This window comes from Oncorhynchus clarkii, chromosome 4 (assembly GCF_045791955.1).
Source record: "Oncorhynchus clarkii lewisi isolate Uvic-CL-2024 chromosome 4, UVic_Ocla_1.0, whole genome shotgun sequence".
NCBI lineage: Eukaryota > Metazoa > Chordata > Actinopteri > Salmoniformes > Salmonidae > Oncorhynchus > Oncorhynchus clarkii.
In genome coordinates, this window is record NC_092150.1 from 84,011,197 (window position 1) to 84,031,090 (window position 19,894).

Here is a 19,894-nt window from a genome sequence, read left to right on the forward strand (position 1 = left end):
GGAGGCAAAAACAGACTTTCCTCCGTCGCCACGTCCCTCTTAGGCCCTTCTGCTGGCTTGCTAGCCCAGGCCTGCGAGCTGTCTGAATCGCAGTGTCTCCAGCCAGTCCAACCACTCACTGGACCCCTATGATCACTCGGCTACGCATGCTTCTTCCTAATATCAATATGCCTTGTCCATTACTGTCCTGGTTAGTGATTATTGTCTTATTTCACTGTAGAGCCTCTAGCCCTGCTCAATATGCCTTAACCAGCCATTTAGTTCCACCTCCCACAAATGCGGAGAAATCATCTGGTTTAAACGTCTCTAGAGACAATATCTCTCTCGTCATTACTCAATGCCTAGGTTTACTTCAAATGTACTCACATCCTACCGTACCTTTGTCTGTACATTGAATCTTTTCCATTGCACAAGGAATCCTGCTCCTTTAATGAAAGTTTGATTTTGAAATTTTTTATTTTTATTTGCCACGCTGTATTTTCCCGGTTTTTTGCCCAAGTGGGACGCAACCGTCCCCTATACCATAATAAGTTAACATTAGAAGCCTCCTCTCTAAGTTTGTTTTATTCACTGCTTTAGCACACTCTTCCTACCCGGATGTCCTAGCCGTGTCTGAATTCTGGCTTAGGAAGACCACCAAAAACCCTGAAATTTCCATCCCTAACTATAACATTTTCCGACAAGATAGAACTGCCAAAGGGGCGGTGTTGCAATCTATCTTCAATTCTCGGGCCGACTCTCTTCTCTGTATACATCAATGATGTCGCTCTTGCTGCTGGTGATTCTCTGATCCACCTCTACGCAGACAAAACCATTCTGTATACCTCTGGCCCTTCTTTGGACACTTTGTTAACTAACCTCCAGACGAGCTTCAATGCCACAGAACTCTCCTTCCGTAGCCTCCAACTGCTCTTAAATGCAAGTAAAACTAAATGCATGCTCTTCAACAGATCGCTGCCCACACCTAACCGCCCGTCCAGCAACACTACTCTGGACGGTTCTGACTTAGAATATGTGGACAACTACAAAAACCTAGGCGTCTGGTTAGACTGTAAACTCTCCTTCCAGACTCACATTAAGCATCTCCAATCCAAAATTAATTCTAGAATCGACTTCCTATTTTGCAACAAAGCAAAATGTTTCCTTCACCCATGCTGCCAAACCCTCGTAAAACTGACCATCCTACCGATCCTCGACTTTGGCGATGTCATTTACAAAATAACCTCCAACGCTATTCAACAAATTGGATGCAGTCTATCACAGTGATATCCGTTTTGTCACCAAAGCCCCATATACTACCCACCACTGCGACCTGTACACTCTCGTTTTCTGGCCCTCGCTTCATACTCTTTGCCAAACCCACTGGCTCCAGGTCATCTACAAGTCTCTGCTAGGTAAAGCCCCACCTTATCTCAGCTCAATGGTCACCATAGCAGCACCACCCATTGCACGCACTCCAGCAGGTATATCTCACTGGTCACCCCCAAAGCCAATTCTTACTTTGGATGCCTTTCCTTCCTGTTCTCTGCTGCCAATGACTGGAACGATCTGCAAAAATCCCTAAAGTTGGAGACTCATATCTCCCTCACTAGCTTTAAGCACCAGCTGTCAGAGTAGCTCACAGATCACTGCACATGTACATAGCCCATCTATAAATAGCTCATCCAACTACCTCATCCCCATACTGTATTTATTTATTTATCTTGCTCCATTGCACCCCAGTATCTCTACTTGCACATTCATCTTCTGCACATCTACCATTCCAGTGTTTAATTGCCATATTGTAATTACTTCGCCACCCTGGCCTATTTATTGCCTTACCTCCCTTATCCTACCTCATTTGCACTCACTGTATATAGACTATTTCTACAGTATTATTGACTGTATGTTTGTTTATTCCATGTGTAACTCTGTGTTGTTGTATGTGTCAAACTGCTTTGCTTTATCTAGGCCAGGTCGCAGTTGTAAATTAGAACTTGTTCTCAACTAACCTATAAAGGTGAAATAAATATTAAATTAGTTGTGCCCTGGGCAGAGCAGAGCGGCCCTTCCATTACACTGTCTAATTAAAGACACTGCAAATTGAAGAGGAGAGTCCCCATCGTCACGGGGATAAGAGCCACACACGCACACACATTCGAGAAAGCTATTTAGGGGCATTTATGCAATACCTGCTTGGGCAGAACAAGAAGTTGCACATATCATCAGTCACACACTCAACTCAACTCTTGAGTTCCTATAGCCCTGAGACTCCTTGACCACACAACAACAAAGTGTGACACTGAGAACCGTTTCAGCCCGTTTTGTACTGTGTATCTCTATGTTACAGAGATAGTAGAATATACTGTATGCATTGGACACAGAGTCAGAATAACAGCTAGCATCATGCAGATAATCAATGTGCCCCTGAGGACTCACGGTAGTTGCACTGCGTCCATCAGTGTAGCTGGTCACGGGGAAGCTGCAGGTGTGTGTGTCTGTCTGTGTGTGCGTGTGTGTGTGTGGCTGTCTGTGTGTGCGTGTGTGTGTGTGTGTGTGTGCGTGTGTGTGTGTGTGTGTGTGTGTGTGTGTGTGTGTGTGTGTGTGTGTGTGTGTGTGTGTGTGTGTGCGTGTGTGTGTGTCTGTGTGTGTGTGTGCGTGTGTGTGTGTGTGTGTGTGTGTGTGCGTGTGTGTGTGTGTCTGTCTGTGTGTGTGTGTGTGTGTGTGTGCGTGTGTGTGTGTGTGTGCGTGTGTGTATGAGAGTTGATCCCTGTGAACTGCGTTTTTCTCGCGTCTTCGCATCGGTCTACATATGTATAGTTAAAGTTAAACGGTACTCACGGTCGTTGCACTGTGTCCCTGTGTAAGAGGTCATTGTGCAGTCGCAGGTAAAGTTCTCCCACTGTTGAATACACACGCCCATGTTGGTACAGGAGTCCTCCTGACAGGTGGTGCTGGGTCCTGTTGGAACAGACAGGGTGTAAAGGGGTGGAGTAACCACAGGGGGGGGGGGTCGGTACTGAGCCCCATCATTGGAGGTACCATGCAGTAGTGCACTTGGTGTGGGAGGGGAATTGGGGGCATGCGTGCCATATAAATCCAACAGGAAGTCTCAATGTTTGGAGACAGAAAAACAGCATTCCCTTTGTGTGTTTTAACTACATATGACCCATTATGAACAGCCACAAACAAAAAGGACAAAAACAGGATGTTTTTCACGTGGCTACAAAGACAGATACTGTACAAGAGTCACAGAAAGAAAGACAATTTGCCCAACGTCCCCCCAAAAAACTACAAAAAACAGAATATTAGATGTACAAAAAGTGACTATAGATGTACGACTATAGACTTAAAACACTACATTTACAACACTACACATTTACGACACTATAGATGTACAACTATAGACTTAAAACACAACACATTTACAACACTGTAGATTTACGACACTATAGAATTACAATACTATAGATTTACAATACTATATATTTACAATACTACAGCTTTACAATACTATAGATTTACAACACTATAGTTTTACAATACTATAGATGTACAATACTATAGACTTACAATACTACATATTTACAATACTATATATTTACAACACTATATATTTACAACACTATAGATTTACAATACTATAGATTTACAACACTATTGATTTACAATACTACAGACTTACAATACTACATATTTACAATACTACAGATTTACAATACTATATATTTACAACACTATATATTTACAACACTATAGATTTACAACACTATAGATTTACAATACTATAGATTTACAACACTATAGATTTACAATGCTACAGATTTACAATTCTGTAGAATTACAACACTATGGATTTACACCACTATCGATATACAACCCTATAGACTTACAAACCTATATATTTACAACACTACATATTTGCAACATTTTAGATTTACAACACTATAGAATTGCAACACATATCGTTCAGAACAAGAAGAGTAAACAAGAACAAATGAAGACTTTAGAGTGTGCAGTACAGTAGTGCATATTCCTGAGTATGCACTCCATTGAGACAGTCTGAAGGGGTATACAATATGCAAGGGACCTTGTCGTTTTGGAATGTTGTTGGGTTTCTGAATGGTTTTCGATGGTCAAAAACGTAAAGCGATAGTCTTCAGCGCAAAAACGTAATGAAAGGCATCTGGCAAATTCATCCACAAGCACTAATATAGTTTCATATTTGCCTTCTTGAACCGCGTTTTTATGAATTCGATGATACTGTATAATCGTCAAGCCCATTCAAAAGTCCAAGGACACAAACAGGGAAGTACGATGTGTCACTTGCACAGGGCATTCAAAGTCAAACTGGATGTGTGTATTCCATTCTCCACCAACCACCACCACACATATCTCACACTTCTGAATACTTTTCTAAGAGGGAATGTAGACAAGAACTCTGCATTATATGTACATAGTCAATCCGTCTGGATTAAACGAATAACATAAAAAACCTCCAAAGAGAAAAGATTTAAAGAAAAACAAAAAAAATACAAAAATACAAAAAAACAAGAAACATAAACAACTGCAAATAAACAGTTGTTTAAGTGCAATAGTCTTGTGCAAGATGATATGTGAGACAAGAGAATAACTTGGAGGTGGGACAGAAAAAGGAGAACTATAGTTGCTGGCTGAAAGTGCCTTTACTGTGTAATGAAGAGCGGTGGTATTCAGTCACCACCACCCTGTCTTTATTGGAGAGGACTCGCTCTCTGAAACAGCACCTTCTCTTCTCACCAGAGAAAAGAAGGAAGGAGTGTGACAGGGTTGAGAGAAAGAGATAAAGGGAGGCTGAGAGAGAGAGAGAGAGAGAGCGAGAGATAGAGGCTGAGAGATGGTTAACTAGCAGCACTCTGAAGCTGTTGAAGCGCAGTTGCAGGATTTGCTATACTTTTCAGTACATCTCAACTTTTCCTAATGAAATAAATGAATTGGCTATACAGAGACAGGTAGACATCACCCACGACTGGTAAGACAACGTAGTAACAGTACTACACGAAGCCCTGCGCCAGGAAATGGATCTCATGTTTTATGGATGGGCTTCTCTGTGGATGGGTTGAATTGATTGTTTTTCACCTTCTCCTCGATTTATCTCTTTCCCTGACAATCTCTCTCAATCTCTCAGTCTCTACCTCTCGGCCTCTCAGCCTCTCTGCCTCTCACTATCACTCAATCTTATAACATTTTCTCTCTTTCTCTCTCAATCTATTTCGCTCCAGCTCCAGCTTTTCTCATTCATGCTTCCTCTTAAGGCTCTCTTTTATCTCTTCTTTCTGTTCCTTCTGTTTCTCCAACATTTCTCCTGACACTTTCAGAGAGTGAGCCTTCCTCTCCAGCAGTGGGACATGGTCGGCATAGCTACATCCAAGATGCATTGCACACAGCATTCTGTCAGTTCAGCAGAGCCTCAGAGAAGCGGTCAGAGTGAAACCTTCTACCTTGCAGGTCGGCTTTGGTGAAATCAACTTTGTTAGCGCCGTAACACAACAAACAGAACAGGAAGAAGCGGAAAAAGTTAGTGTTAGTGAGGCAGCACAAGGTTAGTGCTCAGAGCCGTTCAGGTATTGTAGAGTTACAGCTGTAGGATCTTAACTTAATCACTCTTTTTTTGGTGAGAATTTTCATGTGCCGCATGCAGGACACAAGGTTATACACGGTTATATTAATTAACAGTATTCCACTTTTCATGTAGCCTCATTTTGACCAGCTAACCGCCTAACCACCAATCAAGCAACATTATGGACTAAACATTCAAATCCAGTTGCTGCAGGATTATTTTGTTGCGACAATACAGGTCAAATTAATATCCTACACATGTACAGGTAATTATAGTGTTGGTAAAGGGAAGTACTTCAGGTTATGTTTAGTGGTTAATTAGTGTTCATGTGTTAGATTACAGTAAAAGGGATCAGATGGATAGACAGGGGTGTGTGTTGTAGGAATGTGAGGTGAGAGAACGCTGTCTCTATGTTCATATACTGATAGTTTGCCACCACCTAGTGGTGGAATGCAGAGTAATATTTTGCACCACCTACTGGTGGAATGAAGTGTACTGGTTTGGCAACACCTACTGGTGGAATGAAGTGTAATGGTTTGGCAACACCTAGTGGTGGAATGAAGTGTAATGGTTTGGCACCACCTAGTGGTGGAATGAAGTGTAATGGTTTGGCACCACCTAGTGGTGGAATGAAGTGCAATGGTTTGGCAACACCTACTGGTGGAATGAAGTGTAATGGTCTGGCACCACCTGCTGGTGGAATGAAGTGTAATGGTTTGGCAACACCTACTGGTGGAATGAAGTGCAATGGTTTGGCAACACCTACTGGTGGAATGAAGTGTAATGGTTTGGCAACACCTACTGGTGGAATGAAGTGTAATGGTTTGGCACCACCTACTGGTGGAATGAAGTGCAATGGTTTGGCAACACCTACTGGTGGAATGAAGTGCAATGGTTTGGCAACACCTACTGGTGGAATGAAGTGTAATGGTTTGGCAACACCTACTGGTGGAATGAAGTGTAATGGTTTGGCAACACCTACTGGTGGAATGAAGTGTAATGGTTTGGCAACACCTAGTGGAAGAATGAAGTGTAATGGTTTGGCAACACCTAGTGGAGGAAGGCAGTGTACTGACTAGACTAGTACATGATGCAGTAGTCTTTGATCCCAGTATACCACTTAAATTACTTCAGGTTGTGACCCTGAGTGGCCATAAATTAACTAGGCTGAAGGTATGAGTGGGGAAGGAACAAACCATAGCCATGAGTAGAAGACAAAGATATATTCATATAGGGTGCATGGGGTCAATTTGGAACTGGATGCATAATATATGTTCGCCTAAGTCAAAGAGGTCATAGGTCAGGGGCCGTACCTTCACAGCCACGTTCGATCTGTCCTGAGCGGAACAGGGCATCATTGATGAGGTCAGGTAGACGGCCGTTGAGATCGACAGATGCCAGACAGCCCTGGAAACCCTCTCTAGAGACCACCAGCTTAGGAAGGTTCTGATACATGTTGGGCCCCAGACCTGCCACAAACAGATCCCCTGGAGGGAGGGGGGAGGGAGGGGGGGAAGATCAAATGAAGGACGTAGTCAGAGAGTGTGTCAACAACATTTATGTGATGGCAGGATAATCTAGTCATGATTATGATGCCTTTACTTAGTCAAATAAGCAAATATTGTTTGTCAAACTGAGTAGTTCCAACATTCAGACTAGCATCCCATTTAGAATAAAATGGTAGTGTGCTAGTTTTATTTATTTTTTATTTCACCTTTATTTAACCAGGTAGGCTAGTTGAGAACAAGTTCTCATTTACAACTGCGACCTGGCCAAGATAAAGCAAAGCAGTGTGACACAGACAACAACACAGAGTTACACAGAGTTACACAAACAATAAACAAGCCAATAACACAATAAACAAGTCAATGTACAGCTGCAGCGATCGGTTAGCTGCTCAGACAGTTGATGCCTCCCGAACAACGAGCCGCTGCGGGGGAGGCGGAGCTGTTGGCCGGGGTTGGAGTAGCCAGGAGGAAGGCATGGCCAGCCGTTGAGAAATGCTTGTTGAAATTTTCGATTATCATGGATTTATCAGTGGTTACCTAGCCTCAGTGCAGTGGGCAGCTGGGAGGAGGTGTTCTTGTTCTCCATGGACTTTACAGTGTCCCAAAACTTTTTGGAGTTAGAGCTACAGGATGCGAATTTCTGCTTGACAAAGCTAGCCTTTGCTTTTGACTGACTGTGTGTATTGGTTCCTGACTTCCCTGAACAGTTGCATATCGTGGGGACTATCCGACGCTATTGCAGTCCGCCACAGGATGTTTTTGTGATAATGTCTATGAGGGTGCCCATGTTTACAGATTTAGGGTTATACCTGGTGGGTTCCTTGATGATTTGTGTGTGATTGAGGGCATCTAGCTTAGATTGTAGGACTGCCGGGGTGTTAAAACTTGTTGATGATAGGGGGCAGTATTTTCACTTTGGATGAATTGCGTGCCCATAGTGAACTGCATCCTACTCTGTCCTAGATTTCTAATATATGCATATTATTATTACTATTGGATAGAAAACACTCTGACGTTTCTAAAACTGTTTGAATTATGTCTGTGAGTATAACAGAACTCATAGGGCAGGCAATCTTCCAAACAAGAAGTTAAATTCTGAATGTGGGTCAAATTTGAAGTCATCTTCCCTTCCTTTCCAAACAAGATATGGATCTGTTAGCACTTCCTACGCCTTCCACTAGATGTCCTCATTCAGTAGAAAATGGAATGGAGCTTCTGGTGTGAACTTTGACCGAATGGAAGGGGAAATAGTCACAGTCTTGGCAGAATGCAATTTCCCTGTGGCGCATTTCTCTGTGGATGCCATCGTCGTTCCATTTGGCTGCAGATGAAAACGTATGATCCGGTTGGAACGTTATTGGATATATATGAAAATAACATCCTGAAGATTGATTCTCTACGTAGTTTGACCAGTTTATTTGACCTGGAATATATATTTTTGAAGTTTTCGTGCGAGTTGTCCTGGACCAGCGTCAGCTTTTGGGCACGTGAGCTGAAAGTGCTAGCAAATGCAGCTAATTGGACACTAGTATTGGACATTATGGAACAAAACAACGATTTATTGTGGAACTAGGACTCCTTGCACTGCATTCTGATGAAAGATCATCAAAGGTAATGGAATATTTATGTTGTAATTTCGTATTTATGTTGACTCCAACATGGCGGAGAAATACTTTTACGTCTGAGCGCCGTCTCAGATTATTACATGGTAAGCTTTTTTCGCAACATTTAAAAAAAATCTGAGACAGCGGTTGCATTAAGAACCAGTGTATCTTTAATTATATGTAGAACAAGTATCTTTAGTCAAAGTTTATGATGAGTATTTCTGTTTTCTGGTGTGGCTTTCTATAATTCCTCCGGATATTTTGGAGGCATTTCTGAACATGGCGTCAATGTAAACCGAGATTTGTGGATATAAATATGCATATCTAGTCACAATACTTATTTTCCACCATAATTTGCAAATAAATTCATTAAAAATCCTACAATGTGATTTTCTGGATTTTTTTTCTCATTTTGTCTGTCATAGTTGAAGTGTACCTATGATGAAAATTACAGGCCTCTCTCATCTTTTTAAGTGGGACAACTTGCACAATTGGTGGCTGACTAAATACTTTTTTGCCCCACTGTACAAGCCCTTAACCAACAATGCAGTTTAAAAAATAAAAAGTTAATAAAATATTTACTAAATAAACTAAAGCAATCAAATCAAAAGTATCACAGAACTGGATTTCTGTGTTCGCTGCTTGGTCCTCCTACCTTTGAGGTCTAGGTTCTTGGCTCCGTTGATGTTCTGTGTGACAGACTTGGCATCCACCTTCAGTGTGTGTGTGTTGGTGGCGTCCCTAGTGATGACTACGTTGTGCCACTGGTTGTCATTCAGAGCTCTCTCATTGTTCCCCTTCAGTAGACTGGGCCCGTTACCCAGATCAAACACATAGTGGACAAACCTAGGATGGGGACCAAGGATTTAATACAGCTGGGGTAGCATTTAACAGTACACAGTGGACAAACCTAGGATGGGGACCAAGGTTTTAATACAGCTGGGGTAGCATTTAACAGTACACAGTGGACTAACCTAGGATGGGGACCAAGGATTTAATACAGCTGGGGTAGCATTTAACAGTACACAGTGGACAAACCTAGGATGGGGACCAAGGTTTTAATACAGCTGGGGTAGCATTTAACAGTACACAGTGGACTAACCTAGGATGGGGACCAAGGATTTAATACAGCTGGGGTAGCATTTAACAGTACACAGTGGACAAACCTAGGATGGGGACCAAGGTTTTAATACAGCTGGGGTAGCATTTAACAGTACACAGTGGACAAACCTAGGATGGGGACCAAGGTTTTAATACAGCTGGGGTAGCATTTAACAGTACACAGTGGACAAACCTAGGATGGGGACCAAGGTTTTAATACAGCTGTGGGAGCATTTAACAGTACACAGCGGACAAACCTAGGATGGGGACCAAGGATTTAATACAGCTGTGGGAGCATTTAACAGTACACAGTGGACAAACCTAGGATGGGGACCAAGGTTTTAATACAGCTGTGGGAGCATTTAACAGTACACAGCGGACAAACCTAGGATGGGGACCAAGGATTTAATACAGCTGGGGTAGCATTTAACAGTACACAGTGGACAAACCTAGGATGGGGACCAAGGTTTTAATACAGCTGGGGTAGCATTCAACAGTACACAGTGGACAAACCTAGGATGGGGACCAAGGTTTTAATACAGCTGGGGTAGCATTTAACAGTACACAGTCGACAAACCTAGGATGGGGACCAAGGTTTTAATACAGCTGGGGTAGCATTTAACAGTACACAGTGGACAAACCTAGGATGGGGACCAAGGTTTTAATACAGCTGGGGTAGCATTCAACAGTACACAGTGGACAAACCTAGGATGGGGACCAAGGTTTTAATACAGCTGGGGTAGCATTTAACAGTACACAGTGGACAAACCTAGGATGGGGACCAAGGTTTTAATACAGCTGGGGTAGCATTTAACAGTACACAGTGGACAAACCTAGGATGGGGACCAAGGTTTTAATACAGCTGGGGTAGCATTTAACAGTACACAGTGGACAAACCTAGGATGGGGACCAAGGTTTTAATACAGCTGGGGTAGCATTCAACAGTACACAGTGGACAAACCTAGGATGGGGACCAAGGTTTTAATACAGCTGGGGTAGCATTTAACAGTACACAGTGGACAAACCTAGGATGGGGACCAAGGTTTTAATACAGCTGGGGTAGCATTTAACAGTACACAGTGGACAAACCTAGGATGGGGACCAAGGTTTTAATACAGCTGGGGTAGCATTCAACAGTACACAGTGGACAAACCTAGGATGGGGACCAAGGTTTTAATACAGCTGGGGTAGCATTTAACAGTACACAGTGGACTAACCTATGATGGGGACCAAGGATTTAATACAGCTGTGGGAGCATTTAACAGTACACAGTGGACAAACCTAGGATGGGGACCAAGGTTTTAATACAGCTGGGGTAGCATTCAACAGTACACAGTGGACAAACCTAGGATGGGGACCAAGGTTTTAATACAGCTGGGGTAGCATTTAACAGTACACAGTGGACAGACCTAGGATGGGGACCAAGGTTTTAATACAGCTGTGGGAGCATTTAACAGTACACAGTGGACAAACCTAGGATGGGGACCAAGGATTTAATACAGCTGTGGGAGCATTTAACAGTACACAGTGGACAAACCTAGGATGGGGACCAAGGTTTTAATACAGCTGGGGTAGCATTCAACAGTACACAGTGGACAAACCTAGGATGGGGACCAAGGATTTAATACAGCTGTGGGAGCATTTAACAGTACACAGTGGACAAACCTAGGATGGGGACCAAGGTTTTAATACAGCTGGGGTAGCATTTAACAGTACACAGTGGACAAACCTAGGATGGGGACCAAGGTTTTAATACAGCTGGGGTAGCATTTAACAGTACACAGTGGACAAACCTAGGATGGGGACCAAGGTTTTAATACAGCTGGGGTAGCATTCAACAGTACACAGTGGACAAACCTAGGATGGGGACCAAGGTTTTAATACAGCTGGGGTAGCATTCAACAGTACACAGTGGACAAACCTAGGATGGGGACCAAGGTTTTAATACAGCTGGGGTAGCATTCAACAGTACACAGTGGACTAACCTAGGATGGGGACCAAGGTTTTAATACAGCTGGGGTAGCATTCAACAGTACACAGCGGACTAACCTAGGATGGGGACCAAGGTTTTAATACAGCTGTGGGAGCATTTAACAGTACACAGTGGACTAACCTAGGATGGGGACCAAGGTTTTAATACAGCTGGGGTAGCATTCAACAGTACACAGTGGACTAACCTAGGATGGGGACCAAGGTTTTAATACAGCTGGGGTAGCATTCAACAGTACACAGCGGACTAACCTAGGATGGGGACCAAGGTTTTAATACAGCTGGGGTAGCATTCAACAGTACACAGCGGACTAACCTATGATGGGGACCAAGGTTTTAATACAGCTGTGGGAGCATTTAACAGTACACAGTGGACTAACCTAGGATGGGGACCAAGGTTTTAATACAGCTGGGGTAGCATCCAACAGTACACAGTGGACTAACCTAGGATGGGGACCAAGGTTTTAATACAGCTGTGGGAGCATTTAACAGTACACAGTGGACTAACCTAGGATGGGGACCAAGGTTTTAATACAGCTGGGGTAGCATTCAACAGTACACAGGTATCTATCTCTCTTCATGACTGTACTTGTTGTAACCTGCAAGTTACTCTGAATAAATACACTACTTCTAAACTAGGAGACAAGGAAACAGGGATGTACACTATAGTACTTTTAAGTGCACTTCCCCCTAAGTGCACACTTATCCACCACTTTACTTAGAGACACATTTCAGATGTGTGTGTCCGTTAGTGTACCTACTAGACCAGAGAGTAGAAGTGGACTCAGTTGAAGTGGGTGAGTGTAAGGGATATTACTCAGCTGTAGTGCCCACTACATTGAAGTGGAGGAGTGTGGGATTGGCACAGTCATTAAAGATGATTGTAGGAACACTATGGAAGTGAGAGCTCTCCTTCTCCTCTTACCGCCAATCAATATACTTCTTAAAATGTGGCTAAAACGACCGGCAGATGTCCACATAATTTACCCATAATCAAGTTATTCTGAAGGATAACCTTTGCCTCAGAATATCTTGCCTAGTATTTTGGCATTTCTCACAACTTGGTGGTGAATATTTTCTTAACTATTCATGTTTTACTTGGACTATTTGAGTTTTATCACACCAACTAAAGACACTGAACCAACAAGGCCAGGTGAACTCCATAATCTGACTCTTGCAAGCCCAAAGCAGCCGTTTTCATCTCATTATCAAATCATTTTTTTGGTAACAATTAAGTACCTTACTATAATAGTTATCTATACAAATTGTCAAAAAGCAACAACTATAGTTTTTGTAGCACAACAAAAAAATATTATTCTCATTTGTCTGGGAGTGGTCTGAGTGAGGGAGCTAATTGGAGGCACTTAATTGGAGGGATATCTCAAATGGCAGAAAGGTTTGGAACTCTCTTTGTTATTGGTCTATTTATACAGCCTGGTGATGTCACCAGGCAGGTCAAAACTCTGTCTATGCATAACCTGGGTTTTATTCATTCCAGAAACCGTTTACCACTTAAGAACCAAATGGAAGTTAACGGAGCAAAACAGACCAATTCAGGTAGGTGCCTCCCTGTTTTGTTTGCTTCCGTTTAAGAAACGTTTTGCAGCATATTTGTCAGAATGAGTACACCCCTGCTGATTGAAGGTCCTGTATAGATTGTATTTTCATCTAGCAACTATCAGGAAATAACACTGATCACATTTTCGTCACAGACAGTTTCATCAGCTATTGTACAATACGATACAAATCAAAAGAGGAAAGTACTGTGACGACACTGGGCCTTTAATTACATGACTAAGTACAGTTCAATAATGGTGACTAAGTGACTCACCCTTTGACCAGCTCCACAGCAATGAAGTCGTTCCCGTCTCCACTGTTGAACAGTATGAATCCGTCCGGCGATGTGGTCTTGAACTGGAAGAACAGGTGCATGGTGGTGTAGGCCTGCAGGGTGGCAAGCCCCAAATAGCTGCCCTTGGACTTGAAGGTCACCGGGTCAGCAATGATGGAGCGCATGCCAAAGCGCGCGTTGAGCTCACAGAAGTCAATATCTCCATTCTTACACATGTCAATGTAGAACATACCGTTGAACTTCAGGCCCTAGGGGTTAGAGGTCAGAGGTCCGAGTTGGTTTTTGAGTATGACAATGGCGTTTGGTATCACGATAACCTAGTGAAGAAACTAATGTGATGATAACTGCTTTTATCAACTGAAGAACAGTAGTATTGCACCACTTTGATTAGCCTCTATGGTTAGGGAATAATAGCCAATCAGAGGCTGTAATCTGGTCTGACCATGATCCCCTCCTTCCCGTGCAGGTCAGTGCCTGGCAGATGCCAAATGATGTTTATGATTGAACACGTGCTTCTGCCGGTACATGCTGGTCCTACCTGCAGGTGTCCAATGAAAGAGGAGGGGGAGGACGAGACAAAACGCTTCTCTGTCAGAATGCCTGTCTCCACATTATGGAACTCCAGACGGGTGTGGTCGCCTGCCATCTGGCCTGGAGAGAGAGAGAAGGGGACAGAGACAGAGAGAGAGTGAATGGGAGAGAGAGAGAGAGGAGAGAGAGTGAGAGCGATAGAATGAGAATGAGAGGGAGAATGAGAGAGAGAATGAGAGAATGAGAGAGGGAGAATGAGAGAGGGAGAGAGAGAATGAGAGAGGGAGAATGAGAGAATAAGAGAGAGAGAGAGAGAGAGAGAAAGAGAAAGAGAAAGAGGGAGAGAGAAAGAGAAAGAGGGAGAGAGAGAGAAGGAGAGAGGGAGAATCAGAGAATCAGAGAGAGAGAGAAAGAGAAAGAGGGAGAGAGAGAATGAGAGAGGGAGAATCAGAGAATCAGAGAGAGAGAGAAAGAGAAAGAGGGAGAGAGAGAATGAGAGAGGGAGAATCAGAGAATCAGAGAGAGAGAGAAAGAGAAAGAGGGAGAGAGAGAATGAGAGAGGGAGAATCAGAGAATCAGAGAGAGAGAGAAAGAGAAAGAGGGAGAGAGAGAATGAGAGAGGGAGAATCAGAGAATCAGAAAGAGAGAGAAAGAGAAAGAGGGAGAGAGAGAAACATGTAGGGGGGGAGAAGGGTCAAAGAGGTAAGGAGGAGGGAGAAAGGTAGGATAAGAATTTCAAAGGATTTCACCTCTTTATTAGTAAAAAAAAGAGCAAATACATTCTCATCACATCAGAACCAGTAATAGTACCTTCAGACATGTCTTCATCGACTGTCAGTTTGAAGTTTTTACCGCGTCGGACCACTCTGACAGAGTGCCAGTCATTATCATTGAGCTTTTGTCCCGCATATAGAGTCTCTGGTCCCTTGCCTGAGAACGACCGTTAGTTAGTTCAGGGTTAGGGTTAGTCAGCAACACAAACCAAACCTTCGTTTTCTCTGGGTGAGCTGGGGTTTGTCTACCAGTAACCAATTTCTGTAGGCCAGAAAATGAGAAAGTGTTTTGGGGACACTGATTGTAGCTAGGGATCTCGTATGCAGGACACCAGGTTGGGTTGCTTTCTGTGCATGTTCTGTTTACTTTGCCCACTCTGAAATCAAAGAGTTGGTTTGGCTTACAACAAAAATAGAGGAGAAAAGACCTGAAGAGATGATAATACATTACAAAGATATATGTTTGTACTTGATCATCTACCATCTCTTAAGATTGTAAATACAGTAAAATGATAATAGATATTACGCTAAGATTCTAAATACAGTAAAGTAATAATAGATGTTACTCTAAGACTCTAAATACAGTAAGATAATAACTGGTGTTACTCTGACACTATAAATACAGTAAGATAATAACTGGTGTTACTCTGACACTATAAATACAGTAAGATATTAACTGGTGTTACTCTGACACTATAAATACAGTAAGATAATAACTGCTGTTACTCATAAAAGGGCTCAGATCTTTTTTCAAGGAGTATGAGACCGTACATATGTGCCTACAGTATGGAGAACGTTTCTTCAAAAACAAATTCCTCAACCACCCACATGAGGGCGTGTCAAGCCCATGGTGTGCAACCACAGGGAGTTCAACGTTTATGTTTATGTGTGTACCTGCAGCCTCATTAGTTGTGGTGTGTAATCAGAGACATTGATCAGTATAATTAGAGTGAACGAGTGTGTCTGATCTGTCACTCAAACTGAGATCCACCGTCGAATAGAACTGCAGCTGAGACACACTGTCAACCTCAGGTAGACATACATACAAACACACACATACACACACACATACACACACATACACACGCACATACGCACACACATACATACACACATACATACACAAATACATACATACACACACATACGCACACACACAAAAGCACAAAGAACAATCTTAAATAGAAAACATTCTTTGCAAACATTATTCAGGGCGTAAACCGAGTCCTTCTCATTAATACACAAGGCCCTTGACTGCTGTCATGTTGTCATGACCAAAACAAACTCAAAGACCTCTTTATGAGTAAGAGCAGTATCACTAAATCTTTATAAGCCACACTACAATGTAACAAACATTCATTTGAAAGAAAAATGTACATGTGAATTTCTGTAACATTTTTAAAGATGTGTTTTTTTTAACTAACCTTAAAAAGATCAAGAAAAGTTGGCTAATTGAGTTGAGTTAACATATAGCTAATTATGTATAGAAACATCACACTTTAATCATAAGGTCTTTGATCTTAGCTGATCTATTATCAATGCAATTTCCTTATCCCACTTCTGTGCATTATCCTATCTATACAAATCATGTCAAAAATAATGATATCATATTCATTTAAAGAAGAATTCTCCATCAAGTGGAGTATAGACTTACTGGTGTTACAGTTTATCCTGACACAGTCTAGATAGGGGGGAAATAAGTGACAGATGAAATCGCATCCTTCAAGGTAAAAGCTGCAGACATCCAAGAACAGAAACTCCACCTTCCGGGGACGGTCACATGACATCGGCGGCCATTTCAGGTAGTTAGGGTAAGTTGTTATGATGGTCAACATAAAACTGCCATTTTGGATCTATATCTTTTTTTAGGTCTGAATAGATGCATAAAATATATTTTCAAAATATAATGTTGTTTTCAAATTTCAACATGTGTTTTTATATTTTAGGATTTGTAGCCTATTTTTTAAAATGGCCACTTGCAGTTCATTGGCCACATCGATTTACTAACCCAGAATTTTGTAACCATACTTTGTTATTCTGCACCTGTAGCCATTAGTTATTTATATCAAATGTATATCATATTGGAGTATGATACATCCTACACTTTAGGCTGCAAACGGTACACAAGATAGGCCTATATCTCAACCAATAGGGAATAAGTAGTGCTGTGATTGGTCAGGTGATCTGGGTTAGGATCCATGTGACCCAGCTCGTCATGTACAGTCAACCGCAACAGAAAAGTGGGAGCAAACAGCGTCGATCCAGTCAGCACCAGCGCCGTACAGTGGCCTAGCAGGACCTCAGAGGGTTCCAGGCTACCTCAGACCTCAGTACTAACACAAAGATAGCAAAGGTATAAGATACGTGTGCATGAGAGAAACCAGCCAAATCCCATTAGATATTGTGTATTGAAGTCCTATATACTAGTCAGACTCTGAGAATAATATTTGGCAACATTAGGAAAGTGACAGTTATAATGTGTCCATAACATAATGTAAAACTGAGTGAAATACACAGGTCAATTTCCATTGATCCCCCATCTTTATAAGCATACAGATGGAGGATCTTAATTTGAGCCAGTTTGCTACAGCAGGAAAATAGTCTTGCAGCAACAGGAAAAGTGAATTATTATTTTCGTAGGAGTTGATACATGTTTCGATAGGGTAAATCAAGTCTAAGAAGCCTTTTTAAAACTCAGATACACTAGAGGAAAATTATCAGCAACAAAAGTGTGATCAAATTAAAGCATTTCAATATAGCTTAGTAGAGCCTTCAAGGGATCTTAAAAAAAATGATCCTTGATTTGACCTTCTTAAAACAATTCCATATCTTAATAGTACCCCCCCTTATGTGTTAAGATCCTACATATGTATGTGTTGACAGCAGTGGAGGCTGCTGAGGGGAGGACAGCTCATCATCATGGCTAGAATAGAATGTAATGGAGTTGAATACCAGTCCATTCAGTGCATTATTATTAGCCGTCCTCCCCTCAGCAGCCTTCACCGGTTGACAGGTACAGTTTGTTTGTGTTTTGCATGAGGGTGGATATAGAGGAAGGCAAGCTAGTCAAAGCTAGCTTAATGTTTGTGTCCACGTGTGTATAGATAAAAAAAACGGGTGCTGCTATACTATCCTATATGCCACCATCTGCAGGCTTGCTGTGTGCTGTGGGCTCGAGCTGTATGCTAGGCGGGCCGCAGGCTAAGGGCCGTTGAAGGGGTGATCATCTTTGAACAAGGCGACATGGGAAATACCACCTACACTACTGTAGGGGTGCTAATGGGTGGAACCATGGACCGAACCAAAATAAAAATACAGGAAATAATCAACAAAACACAGTTACGACAACAAAAAACCCAGACAGTAAGAATGTAGGATAATAATGCATTATCGAGATGTAGTTATACAGTACCAGTAGAACGTTTGGACACACCTACTCATTCAAAGGTTTTTCTTTATTTTTACTATTTTCTACATAGTAGAATAATGGTGAAGACATAAAAACTATGAAATAACACATATGGAATCATGTAGTAACCAAAAAAGGAGGTGTGATGGCGTGGGGGTGCTTTGCTGGACGCTGTCTGTGATTTATTTATCATTCGAGGCACACTTAATCTGTATTGCTACTACAGCATTATACAGCGATATGCCATCACATTTGGTTTGCATTTAGTATGACTATGTTTTTAAACAGGAGACCAAAACACACCTTCAGGCTGTGTAAGGGCTATTTGACCAAGAAGGAGAGTGATGGAGTGCTGCATCAGATGACCTGGCCTCCACAATCACCCGACCTCAACCCATTTGAGATGGTTGGGGATGAGTCGGACTGCAGAGTGAAGGAAAAGCAGCCAACAAGTGCTCAGCACATGTGGGAACTCCTTCAAGACTGTAGGAAAAGCAGTCAAGGTGAAGCTGGTTGAGAGAATGCCAAGAGTGTGCAAAGCTGTCATCAAGGCAACGGGTGGCTACTTTGAAGAATCTCAAATATAAAATATATTTTGATTTGTTTAACACTTTTTGTTTCTATATGATTCCATATGTGTTATTTCACAGCTGTTATGTCTTCAATATTATTCTACAATGTAGAAAAAAGTAAAAAATAAAGAAAAACCCTGCAATGAGTAGGTGTGTCCAACCTTTTGACTGGTACTTTATATCAGAACCTTTGGATGGGAAGGAGAGAAAAATGGCCATCATAATAAGAGGACCTTGTTAAAAAGTCCTGTAATTGAGGGGTGAAACAGGCCTATGTAATGTATAATGAAACAATGTTTGATAGCATATCAGTAACTGAACATCTCCAGCCTAATATCTGAGAAATGTTCCTTTCTACTTGTGAGCATGACTGACTATTTCTCAATATCTTAATGAAAATGACTGTGATAATCATGGATACGGTGATTTATTTGTTAGATGAATTGTAAAATACTCTACAGTGATGACATAGCAGCAAAGCAAGAGAATGTAAATATGTGATGCGGAGCAAATACAATCCATGCAACTACTGTACAAGAAAACAGCTGTAGTTTGGCCAAAACAAAAATAATTAATGAAAACAACGACTAACAGAAAGGACTATGTGTCAACTCGAACAGACCTCCCCTGAAGACACCGGGACGGGGAGGGTTAACACTTTCATACGATACCTAGGTTGACCGTGAGTTTGACACGGCCGCTGTCCAGCTCCAGGCGGAGCGTGTCGGCAGAGTCCCGGGAGGTAGCGGCCATGAGGAGCCCAAATGCACGCTGGGACATAAAGCGTAGGGAGACGTCCTCTGCCTCTGTGTGCATCACGGCAGGCATCACCACCTTCATGTACATACTGCCATCATAGCTCAGGATAGACGCCTCTGTATTAAAGGGAAGGGGGGAGGGGGGGTCAGAGATGAGGAAGTAGCGCAGATAGTATATTTAAGCAATAAGGCCCGAAGGGGTGTGGTATAGTGAGTCCA

At 42.2% G+C, this 19,894-nt stretch overlaps 1 protein-coding gene across 3 annotated transcripts in view; it reads right to left on the reverse strand.

Annotated features, from left to right (window-relative positions):
* Positions 1–19,894, reverse strand: part of LOC139407382 (neurexin 3b) — a 614,879-nt gene that overhangs the window by 386,032 nt on the left and 208,953 nt on the right. For 2 of the 3 annotated variants that reach the window (XM_071151120.1, XM_071151121.1), the window contains exons 9-16: positions 19,589–19,792; positions 16,591–16,617; positions 14,974–15,093; positions 14,171–14,283; positions 13,612–13,880; positions 9,346–9,536; positions 6,892–7,065; positions 2,821–2,940 (exon numbers count right to left, since the gene is read on the reverse strand). In XM_071151120.1, coding sequence (XP_071007221.1) covers positions 2,821–2,940; positions 6,892–7,065; positions 9,346–9,536; positions 13,612–13,880; positions 14,171–14,283; positions 14,974–15,093; positions 16,591–16,617; positions 19,589–19,792 — 1,218 coding nt within the window. Of the gene's footprint in view, positions 1–2,820; positions 2,941–5,459; positions 5,487–6,891; positions 7,066–9,345; positions 9,537–13,611; positions 13,881–14,170; positions 14,284–14,973; positions 15,094–16,590; positions 16,618–19,588; positions 19,793–19,894 lie in introns of all 3 variants that reach the window. The other variant, XM_071151119.1, reaches the window with a different exon arrangement.